A 12,640-nucleotide genomic window follows, 5' to 3' on the forward strand; every position below is an offset into this window, starting at 1 on the left:
CACTGTCTACGGCGCATGCGCCGTAGACAGCGGTGCCCGTCTTCGGGCAAATATCTCCTAAACCGTATAGGTTTGGGAGATATTTCTTGGACCTACAGGTAAGCCTTAATCTAGGCTTACCTGTAGGTCAAAGTGGTTTGTAAGGGTTTACAACCACTTTAAATGCATGCATATTGGGTATGTCCCCATTCAGTTGTAATAGCCCCACACACTAAATAACACACTTGTCCCCCAAGGGTTTGTTTCCCCTGGAAGCAAACAGGGAAGATTTTGGGTGTTTTTCTGCTCTTGAAAAAAAATACCAGGTACAATTGAGATAATGTAATTGATAGGCTGAGTACTGTGCCCCCATGTGTATCTCAGTGTACATTGTGTGAAAATAAGAGTTCTTTATTACAGTTTTAATTACAGATGTAATACGAGTTTTTCTGTGCTGCAATAAAAGGGTCTGCCTGTTTGTACATTTTGAATTTTTATTTAAAGTTCCACTTTAAGTAGTGGTCTATATTTATATTATATATAGTATGAAATAGCAAGAAAATCTGTAGATATTAGTACCAACATGCCTAGAGAACATCAATATTTGACACTACATATACTGTATGTGGGGGGATTTTATAGGCACCATTGTTGTACTATGATTTAAGATATATTTACATTTTATTATACAAAATTTCATAAAAACATAAAATTAAGGCTGACATATACTACTCATTCCTCATGCAAGAGGGTAAAATTACACTATATACTACAGACGTCCTACATGCTAACAGATCTTGCAAAACACATGGCGTCATACTTGTAAATAACCCATCATTAAAGAAAAGTGTATTGAAACGCATTGGGTTATCCGCAAGAATGATGCCATGTGAGTGGACTCATAGGCTTTCGTGGTCTAGCTATAATCCAATGATTGGAACAGAGTTTTTAGCCATGTGTGCCCAGCTTACTGCCCTTTCTTTCTGTTTCAGGTACTTTTGCTATTACATCACTGATCTCTGCTTCAGCTGTTGAGAGGCTTGTTCCTTGGAACAATGGCACTGCCACTAATGGCTCATTGGGAGATATGGCTATATCTGATTTTGAGATGCAACGAATAGGAGTTGCTGCAGCTGTAACCTTCCTAGGTGGAGTCATACAAGTGAGTGCCTCTAGGCTGTGTAGGGTTATTATTCATGAATTCAGCTATTTCCCTACAAAATGAGATAATCCAGAATTGTATTTTCTTGTATTTCACGTTTTCCAGATTTGCATCGTAGATCAACTAGACCGGTCTACTTTTGAGAATCTCTTAAAAGACATCTATACTTAAAGAAATATGGAGGCTGCCATAGCTGACCTACTAAAAATGATAGTTGCCTGGTTGCCTGGCTTTAATACTTTAATTGACCTGGAATGAAGATCAGAAAATTCTTGATATGCATATTTGGTTTTTACAGTGTTTCAAAAATTACTGAAACTGATCAGCATGACAGAAACATCATTTTTAGAAGAAGAGTTCAGCAAAAACAGCCTCCATATTTTCTCATTACATGCATTCTTTAATTAGAGTCTACATTCATGCGTGCCATTTCTTTGAATTGGTAATTCAGAATGATGGTATACTGAAAGACATTAATATGGGTGTAGAAATACTGTAGAATACTTGAATTGGGTATATGATATGGGTGTTGAAATACTTTGGATTTGGGTGTAGATTTGGGTGTAGATTTGAATTTTCAAAAGTTTAGCAATCGAGAGCTGTCCACACATGCAATTTGATTGTATAGTCTACTAAGTTTAGATAAAAATGTACAGAAATTTACAGGTTTGTGGGTTCACATAAATTACAATGCATTCATAAAATTTGTATTAGGTTGCATGAAACATTGATTGCATCATTTAGCATTTTTGGTGAGAGTTAAATAGATTAAGTTAGATTGTAAAGTTTGACACCTGTATTACAATCTTACAAACAACTAAGAACAGCCATAGGCAGAGCAATTTTCTTTCCTGCAACCACGCTTAATAATAGAATAAAAATGCAGCACTATCCCTTAAGAGCATATAAACATATGTGGATATAAAAGTCTCTCAAAATGTGGAATCCCAAAGAGTGGATGCAGTTCATCCCAAAGAAATATAGGCATAGAGTGTTTGCTGTATGATGCTCCACCAGTACCAACACTACAAACATGCAGCCTCTTACCAGAGAGATTTGGAAACCTCTCAAGCATCCAGATAGTGCAGTGAAACAGCTCCAGGCAAGCTTGAGCTAAAACTTTCCAAAAGGCACCCCTCCAGGATCCAACACTAGAGTTACGATCGCAGTCCACTCCAGGTTATCATATATATCAGAAATATCATTTTATCTCTGGAGTTGATCCCCTTTTTAATACATGCCAATATTCTGTTTGCTTTGTTAGCAGCAGCTTGTCATTGCATGCCATTGCTGAGCCTGTCATCTACTAGGACCCCCAGGCCATTTTCCGTCCTAGATTCCCCCAGAGGGGGGAAAAAAATCCAGATACACCACACTTCACTGGCGATCTCTGTCAGAATTCACCCTCCCAGATTCACCAGCTCAGAGGTGGACAATCGGGGAGTGAAGAGATCATTTGGGGGGAACGGGGGGGGGAAGATTATTAATTTCCTTCTACCTCCATGTTTTTCCCAAGACTATAGTTGAGTCTTGGGGTTAGTTGTTCAAAATTGTGGTTTTGCCATCAGTTTGGCTGGGCTGTACTAATGTTCTGCCTGGTCACAGGTGTAGATAGCACCTTTGACACGCATTGGAACGCAGTCTGGTTGGACGCATTGGGTACCAATCTCTCTCTTGGAGCCAATCAGTGGGTGTGTTGTCTCGCTGTTTATTCCAGGAGAGGGTGCTGAAGTCACATGGTTCTGGGTTCCAGTCCAGAAGTATGTTCTGACTCCATGGTCCTGGTCCTCCTGACCAGCCCCCGGGGGCCCTCATGGCCTGGGGTGTGGATCCATCCGTTTCCGAGTCTCGGAACTGGCTAGTCCGAGGCACAGTAACTGGAAGGAGGATTCTAAAGTGGTCCGGTGCCGTCTCGGGTTTTGGAGAGGCTCGTCATGCAACCAGGGGAGGACTCTTCGGAAGAGGGCCACGCACAAGGCTGGCTGCTCGATAAGAGCCTGGATGCTGAGCTGTATGGATACTAATCAAATCCACATCACTTCTTAATAAACGGACACCTCTGTGTTTCAGTGAATTTCTGGTACTGTAAATCTCGTAAAGTCTCATGAGATTCCAGTATCAGGGGCTGTTCTCCGCTGTTTCAAATGTTTGTAGATCACTTCACTCCTCCAAAGGAGAAGCAATCTACAAAGCTTCATAAATTGGCATCCAGAGGAGAACGATCTCCTCTGAGAATGCCAGAGAATGAAGCAGTAAAAATTTTTTTACTGCTTCATAAACGGACACCATAGATCTACAAGGGCAGAAACTGGTAAAAATGGCTCTGTGAACGTATGTTGGTGTTATAAAATTTAATAAAATAATACTGGTCTACTGTTATGCAACGTTTTTCAATCAATCTGTATTTGACCTTGAAATGACAACATACAATATACTTATGTTGAGGACATCTATCCTCTTGGAAGAATGTGAGTTAGCATAAATTAAGGTGGAAAAAATACTGTCTGTTAAAGCTGAAATCCATCCAATTTTAAAAACACCTTGTAAGCCAATTGTGTATTAGTTAAAAATATTCTTAATCACACTTGTTACAGCATAAAGTCAAATAAAAGCACTAGTTGGTAAATCTGAAATCCATCCAAAATCACCCTTTAGCCCAGTTGTGTATTAGTTAAAAATATACTTTAAAGAGGAGCTCCAGCTCCTGTTAACTTTTCATATAAGGACACTTACCTGTCAGAGATCCAGCATTGTCCTCACCCGACCCGATTCTTAAATTCTTCAAGGGCGCCAGCATCTTAGCTAAAGAAAATTTAGTTCCTTCCCACTCCTCACTTAAGCTCTTAGGGGCTTGCCCCTGTGCCGCCGCAAACCACGCTGCACTTTGCAAATGGTCTTGCAGTCTTCTGGTACCTGTGATGTGTCCCAGAAGGCTGCGAGGGAAGGAAGGGGGGGGGGAAACTTTCTGCTCAGATCGCCCAGATCACCCATCACTCAGGTACCCGCTCCCCCTCACTCCAAAAACTTTCAATTGTGAGGGTGAAGTTCCACTTTAAATGCCACTAGTATAGGTTCCTGAGATTTGTGTTTATTTTAGTTCCCCATATTCCTTGCTCTGCATAGCAGGTACAATACTGATATTTTGCCTGCATAAGGTCAGAGCACAGAGATGACCTCACCAGTGGGATTTTGCTTCTTTATTGTCCATTTTCCAGATTGGGAAAGGAGAGATACCTAAGGAAGCAGAAATTTGGCTGCTATCTTTTCCACAGTCTGACCTCATGGATAAACACTATTACTTTTGAGGCAGGTAAAGGGGTTGTTGATGGGTGCACATAGAGGGTGCTTCCAACTATATTATTAAGTTGGACATTGTTATAGGGCATGCAAGTGATCCTGATGTAGCACCCTCCAGTGTGCTAGAGTAGGAAATGTTAGATTTTGTTAGTGTAGGTAAAAGGTTTTGGGTTGGCTGGCAGCCCAGTCTGTGTTTAATCTGTGTCGGGTTAATGATCCAGGCAGCGCTACTATCCCTACGCATCTCTGGTACCTTCCCCTACTTTTGGAACTTGCTGGAAACTTCCAAAAGAATGGGAGGGAGGGAAGGTAGGAGGAGCTGCAAGGAGTATTCATGAGGGCCCTAACCAATCCCCAACAGATTGGCAGGGGGCAGGCCCCCTCAAATACTCAGGGTCAGCCCAGCTAGGGCAGGAGAATTTGGGTGGAAGTTGGAGATAGCATGCTAGGAAGCCAGGGCTGGTGAGTGTTGTAGTCAGGGAGGACTAAGAGGTAGCCTTAGAAGACTGGCTGAGAGCAGTCTGAGATAGATGCAGAGTCAGTCTGGGAGGACTGTGGAAGCTTAGCCAGGAGGGCTAGAGAAAGGGGCAGCTGCAGCCAAGTGGGCTGGTAGTGCCTGAAGAAGTGTTTCTGGGATCAGTAGCCACAGAAGGACAGCTGAGCACTAGGAAATTGCAAAACAACCAAGGGGCCCGCAGTCCTGGCCTGTAAAGGGCGGTTGCTAAAATCTGACTGAGTCCTATTGTCAGATCACCCAACAGTGTGCCAGCTGGTCCTGGGAATTTTACGGGGGTAGCGCTACACTGATATTATGTTTTTTTTTTTCAATTGGCGTCTATATTCAATGCGTAACACCAAAATTTTAAGGGGACATGCCAGTGGAAAACTGTCATTAGAGAATCATGGCGACTACTATTACTGACTCAAAAAGTGCTAGTTGGCAGCTTTATGCAGACATCTGCCACTCCCAGGATTAGAGATACGCTTGTTTTTCAGGGTGAACGGCTCTCTTCACCCATGTGAACAACCTCTTATTGAGACAGTCCCATTATTATTATGTTTTATGTTTAATGTGCACAGTGAGGCTACAACCTCTCAAGATACAGGATTGCCATTGCACATGTTAGTGGTCGTTCATATACTGATGTGGGTCACCAATCCAACTGTACCCTAACAGCTTGTCCTTAATCTTATTTTGTTTCTTTAGCAAATCATCCTCAGTGTTTGTGTTGCATGATTATGTCTGGATTGCATGTACCCAACTAATCATCTAAAGCCTCGTACATATAGGACAAAAATCAGAAGGGGATTCTCGTTTGACAGGCTTACCGTTATTACACTCCTTTCAACAATTGTTTTCCAATATTCAGCCAACAAATGTTGGATGACAGGCTAGTAAATTTTTGTCAAGCGACAGCTCCGTGTCAGATTTTCGGATGGTCAGTTCACAAATCCATCACACAAAAGTCAAAAGTACAAACACACATGCTCGGAATCAATGCTCACAAAACACGAAATTAGCAGAAGGGGCCCAAAGGGTGGCACTCAAGAGCTGAAATTCCTTGTAGTACGCCACTACGTTCGCGTTTGTGGCACGACAATTTGTGTAATGTTAGTATGCAAGACCAACTGTGTTGTCCAACTGTGTGTACGAGGATTAAGTTATTTTAATATCTTAACAAATGTTCTATATGTCATTTGCATTTTCTTATCACCAAGAGTGTGAAAGTTTGTATTACATGTACAAGGTGTGATTAGATAACAGCAACATGAGAGTTCCAGAGTTGAATGAAGGACAAGCAGTGTTGTGCAGTTGAGAACTGGATATACCACATTTTCGTGGTTACACAAGTAAACTGATCAAGTATATACACAGCTCCCTTACAGAATTATAACAACTCAATTTACAGCAACAATAAAGGGAATAAAAAAAAAAACACTGCTTAAAGGGTAACTCCACTTCCGTGGGGGAAAAAAATACCAAATAAAAATAATAATAATATAGCATATACAATTGTGATACAAGTCATATTGTAATTGAATGCTATTAAAAATTGCCTTTCCTTTTCAATCTGCAGCTCTGTAATTTTCTGTAAAATTCAATGCAATATGGCTACCTGGAGGTGTTCTGTACACAGAATGTGTGCAAGGATTTTAAAAGTTTGTTAAAATCTTTGCAATGTACATAGATCACCCAGAGGGGAATGTTTTTTTCTCTTTAAAGCAGTGTTAAACCCAAAAGCAATCATTTATTATATTGCAGCTTACCAATGCTGTGATGGCTGCATTTGTTTTCTTTTTTAGGCTTTCTATCTTTTATTTTCATCTGGTCATTTAGCCAGTAAGCCTGTTTGTTAAAAGAACAAGCTCCCCTGCAGAAGTATCAATTACAAGGAAGTGAAAAACCATTTAACACTGACAGGGGTGCTTACAATTTTCATTTTTTATTTATTCATGTAAAACCTTTATCCCAAAAGGAAAAAACTGTTTACTGTAACTGAATGTAAAGTATTTGCAGGAGTTTGGCTTCAATTTGTCAGTGTATTTAAATCTGCTAGTACATCTAACACCCCTCCTAGACTGATTAAAAAAAACACAACACAGCAGCATGATATATATGATTTATGTGAATAAAGTCTGACAATGCCCGCTCTGTGCCTGCTCTGTGCCCGCTGTCACCTCGGCGCTCCGCACACACACACACAGACTCCCGCTCAAACATCTGCCGGGACAGGCCACGCCCCTCTGCACAATGTCAGCGGGAGTCTGTGTGTATGTGCGGAGCGCCGAGGTGACAGCAGGCACAGAGCAGGCACAGAGCGGGCATCAAAGGCTTTGGGGCACTAACGTTCCAACTGGTTGGAGTATCTGAAGAGAGAGGCTCGGTGTGGTTCCCAGGACTGTTTATCTAGAATATCTCCAAATGCGTTCTTGATCTCACTTAATACTGGGAAAAAGGCTATGTGTTCCTTTTCGGCTCCTAAAGCTTGCAATTCTGAGGCTCTCCTTCCTGAAGTTATTGCCACTAGGAAACCGTTTTGAGAGTCAGGTTCCAAAGTGAAGTGAACGGCTAAGCCATTAGACATTCTAGAACAAAAGCTAGATCCCAGGCCGGAAAGGAACATTTTAGCGGTGGGCGAATCTTCTTGACTGCCTTAAAAAACTGTGCGATGAGTGCATCCTCTGCCCATCTTTTCTGGGTACTCGCCGAAATTGCTGCCACCTGGACCTTAAGTGAACTTAGACTGAGTCCCAGGTCTAATCCGGACTGTAAGAACTCTAAGATTACTTGGTGGACGGCATTGTTGGATCTGACTGCCTGTCCCCTGCAAACTGCTTAAATTTATTCCATATCTTAGAATAAATGTAATTTGTAGAGGGTTTTCTAGCCTTTAATAGAGTTGAAATTACACCTGCCGAGTATCCTAGGGATTGGAATTTCTCCCGTTCTAGATCCAAAGATGTAGGTTCAGCTTCTGTGGAGCTGGATGCACAAACTTCCCTTGTGCGGGAATACCGGAATCTTGAACGGAGGACATATGCTTAGGCTCATTGCCCAGGGGAACCATGGCCTTCTCGGCCAATAGGGAAGAATCGCCACCACCCTGACTGGTTCCCTCATCAATCGGAGCAGAAACGTCGTAATCAAGGGTCTGAGAGGAAATGCATACGCCGTCTTGCAATGCCAAGGGCTCGATAGGGCCTCTACCGCTTCTGCCCTGGGGTGAGGCAGGTGGGATGGGAATCTTGGCAACTTTGCATTCATTGGGGAGGCGAACAGCTCTATTTCTGGAGACTTCTGCAAATTCATGATCCACCTGAACACTGCTGGGTGTAGAGACCACTCATTGTCTTGAAAACAACGAGATAGATGATCCGCCTGCTGATTCGGATGGCCTGGGAGGTAGATTGATATAGTGACTTCCTCTTCCATTGTGTCAAAAAGCCCCATTGAAAAGTCCTCAAATGCCAATGGACCCAGGGTACCATCGGTATACAACCTGACATGGTCCCTATCCGACTTAAGCAATTTGACACTGATAGGTGAGAGAGTGTTCTTACATGGCACATCTTCTGAGTGATCGCTATCACCTTCTGGAGGGGGAGGCGCACTGTACCTGCCTTGGTGTCCAAGAGGACACTGAGGTAAACCATTACTTGAGTCAGGGTCAGGAAACTCTTTTCTGTGTTTATCAACCACCCAAACTCTTTCAGGGTGGACAGAAGAAGCTGCCTGTGTACCACCAATTGGTACGCTAACAGTAGGATGTCGTCTAAAAAATTGAAAACTCGAACTCCCTTTTCCCTGAGAGGTGCCAGAACTGCGATTAACACTTTCGAGAATATTCTTGGCGATGTGCACAGGCCGAAAGGAAGACACTGAAATTGGATGTGTGTTGAGCCTACTGCCACTCTCAAAAACTTTTGTTTTGTAAGGCAGGTAGAACAGGCACATGGGAGTAAGCATCTTGCAAATCTACTGAGATCATCCAGTCTCCCGGTTGAACTGCCTGGATGATCGTCTGTAAGGATTCCATCTTGAAAGAGTTCAGCTAAATAAATCAGTTTAACTTCTTCAGATCCACTACCGGTCTCCACTCTCCACTTTTTTTGGGGGTAAGAAAGAGAGGAGAGTAGAATCCTGTGAATCTTTCGGGGGGAGGGACAGGTATTACCGCCTGCTGCACTAGTAGGAGTTGAAGGTATCTTTGCAGAGCTTCCACTATTTGAGGCGAAGTTGGAATCTTTGTTAGACTGAATGAGTCTTGTGGGGGTCGTTCTTAAAACGTCCAGAAATGTCTGAACCTGACCGTAGATACCACCCACGGGTCCTTGCACCTGTGTAACCAGATCTCTGCAAACTTCTTCAACCTGGCCCCTACTAGTGGGGATGGACTTTTGTCAAAAGGACTTCCTCCCTTCCTGGGGAGACTTCTCTGCTTGTTCGCCTTCAAAAATGTGGCCTGAGTGCTTCTCCAGTTCTTTTTGGAGTCCCTATTTTGCCGGAAGTTTGTGAAATTCTTATTTCTGGACCACTGAAATTTAGAAGACACTACTCGAGAGCCTCACTCTTCTATCCTGGGGGAGCAACCCCGATTTCCCTCCAGTCACTCTCGAGATCGCCTTCTCCAGCCTCTCTCCGAAGAGAGCCTTCCCGTCAAACGGGATTTTACACCAATTTTGTTTATATGCCGCGTCAGCCACACACGGCTTCAGCCACAATGCTCACTTGGCCATGACTGTGTGTAACATCGCTCTGGCTGAACATCTCATAGAGTCTATTGCGGCCTCTCCAATGAAATCCGCCGACAATTTGAGCTCATCCAAAGCTTTTATGATATCATCTTTTGGTACATCCTCCCGAATGGCTGCCTCAATATTTTCGGTCCACACCCTCACCGCATTACAGACTGAAGCTAAGGCAACAGCTGGCCTGCAGGCTCCCCCAGCTAACTGGTAGGCCTTCTTTAGATCAGCATCTATGCACCTATCCAGCTGGTCTTTAAAGGATGCTGAATCCACCATAGGTAGGGTGATGTTTTTTGCTAGAAGCACCACCGCAGCACCGGAGTGTCCAGGAGGGCTGTGTCCGAATCTGCCATAGAGTATAACTTCTGAAGCCTATTCAAAGAGAAACGTTTGTCCGTCCTTCTCCATTCCCCCTCCATTAGGTCTTTTAATTCTTCCAGAAAGGGAAAAAAGTTTTGCTTTCTTCTTTAGAAACAGAAAGAGAGACTTTGCACTAGTGAAAAATTGAAGCCAGAGGGTTCCGATTCATCAATGGAATCGCCCCTGTCTCCTGATAGGGGAGGTGGGCTTGATGTGGTGCCTGCAAGGCCTGCAGAAGACGGGCCAGGGGTGGCTAACTCTGAAGTCTGCAACTGGCCACTAGAAGTATCATGTAGAGAGGGGTTTGCATGCATTAGCTCAGCTAAAGAGTCCTTGACTACTCTTTTGATTAGATCTGTGACTTGCTCAACCTCGGATCTCTCCTGGTTCGCATACCCCTGTAAACAGTCTTTGCAGATTCGTTTATCTGGTAAAGGAGTTGCACCGCATGCTCTGCATTCTTTGATTTCTCGTCTGGGCGGGCTGATCGACCAATGTCTTTTGGAAGACGACTTCCCTTTAGAATGATGTTGGGAGCTAGCCGATCGACTATGTCTTGGGCCAGGGTGGGAGCGCCCACTGTGATGGCCAGAAGTCTGATTAGACGTATTCTGGTGTATAGGGCTGAAACGAAAGTAACAGCACAATGCACTCTTTTAGTCCAGTTCCTTTTTTTTTTATATATATGTACGTGCCCTTACCTAAGAAAGTGAGGGTCTTGGTCAAACGGCGGCTGGCTCATAATTGTAAAGGCAAGCAAGGGCGGAAAGTCGACTGGATAGACGCTAAAAGAACGGACAGAGGAAAATAGATAAAGCCTATAAATAAGTCTGAGCCCAACAAATATTCCCCAACAACTATATTCCCAAGATTATAAATATATATATATATATATATATATATATATATATATATATATATATATATATTACATCCACACACAACTCACTCCCCTTTTCTTTTATTTTTTTTAAAAACTATCCATCATTATATACATACATACATACAAAAATAATAAAAAATAACCCTTATAGTTAAATAAATAATCAATTAATTATGCTTTAATTATTAATTTATAATTATATTTGTTTCTTACTTGAGGCAGAAAAGCAGAGCAGCGCAGGAGCACTCAATAGGCAGGACCTGTCCCGTCAGAGCCTGCCACCTAATAGACCATCCTGAGTTTAAATGAGAAAGGGGGAGGAGACTCCTGACGTCTCCCTCCCCCTAGGCCAACCTTCGCTGCTGAAGGGCAAAAACGGCAGCCTTTTTCCATTACCAAGATGACGGTGTCCGCGTCACACATCTGCGCATGCGCCGAACGGTCACGCCACCCCTCCACCAATCCGAGGCAGACCCAGATCTATAAGCTTTGCAGAGACACGGCGCCCCGCGCTCTGGTGCTCGCTGGTGTCTTATCATATAGTGTATAGTGATAGTGTTAGTGTCCGCTGTGTACTGCGCATGCGCAGTACACAGCACACACAGATTCCGAAAATAGCCGATGATGAACGTCGCCTGCGCCATGAGTCCAGGTTCTATCCCCACCATCCAAGTGGACATGGAGTAGGAATATAAAAGAGCCGAGCGCCCGCGAGGGGCCCTTTAATTTTCACAACCCTATGTCCGCTTGGATGGTGGGGCTACCACCTCCATTCACGGCACAGGCGCCGTTCATGTTCGGAGATTTTCCCGAAGCTTCTTCTGCCCCCTACTGTGCAGACACTATATGATGGCAGGACACTATCTGCCAGAACACCGACCACCCAGGAGCCCGGGAAATACAAATTATGCTGCCAACAACGCCACACAAACTACACAGCCAAAACTGACAAAAAAAAGGATAGAAAAAGGGAAAATTAGACTCAAGAGCGAGCCCCTACCTGCCTTCACTGAGACCAGCTTCGCCTGCCTGCAGACCTGCTGCCCCATCTTAGGAAGCTGCTGCTGCCCCAAAAGACCCTCAGAACGGGCTCCCCTCTTATCAGCGCTGATTAGCAACCCGAGACAGGGGACTGCATCTGGGAAAGGCCTGAACCCAGACGGAAGCTGCACCAGGCCGAGGTAAGACCACGTACTGACACTATACATCAAGTGTGAGGAAAAAAAGGAGAATGCTAGGGGGGATATGGTTGTCATTTTTATAGCTTATCACAGGTATGCTGCCATGGAGGCACCAGGAAATTATGTTTTATATACTGTCTTTGTTATATAAAAAACATTTAAAACATAGCAAAAAGGATTCCCACAGCACTATAGGTTTGCCAGAAAGTCAGTACAGCAATAGCATTCTGCCTTTTGGCTCACCTCTTCTAACAGAACTCATGGATGGAGCTGGCCAATAAGGAACAACTCACTCCTCTGACTCAGTCAATTGTATGCAAATTTTCAACAACAGAGGAAAATGTGTAAAATGAACTAAAACTTCAACTTGTTGGCTTGAAATTAAAATACATAATATTTAGGCCTCATAGACGCAGGGCGTTAGAAAAAATGAGCTGCAAAGCCACTACCAGTGCCAATAAAAAGCATCTTTAAAAACTTGCTTTTAGGAGCTTTTTGCATTGGTGTTAATACACGTTTAGCCGCACT

At 43.4% G+C, this 12,640-nt stretch overlaps 1 protein-coding gene across 3 annotated transcripts in view; it reads left to right on the top strand.

Moving 5' to 3' along the window:
- SLC26A7 (solute carrier family 26 member 7) overlaps positions 1 to 12,640 on the top strand; it is a 129,789-nt gene that overhangs the window by 13,591 nt on the left and 103,558 nt on the right. For all 3 annotated transcript variants that reach the window (XM_077493013.1, XM_077493012.1, XM_077493014.1), the window contains exon 3: positions 972 to 1,141. In XM_077493013.1, coding sequence (XP_077349139.1) covers positions 972 to 1,141 — 170 coding nt within the window. The remainder of the gene's footprint in view (positions 1 to 971; positions 1,142 to 12,640) is intronic.

The sequence above is a fragment of the Lithobates pipiens genome, unplaced genomic scaffold (assembly GCF_037356315.1).
Source record: "Lithobates pipiens isolate NorthernLeopardFrog02 unplaced genomic scaffold, aLitPip1_a1.2 Scaffold_19, whole genome shotgun sequence".
NCBI classification, from domain to species: Eukaryota; Metazoa; Chordata; class Amphibia; order Anura; family Ranidae; genus Lithobates; species Lithobates pipiens.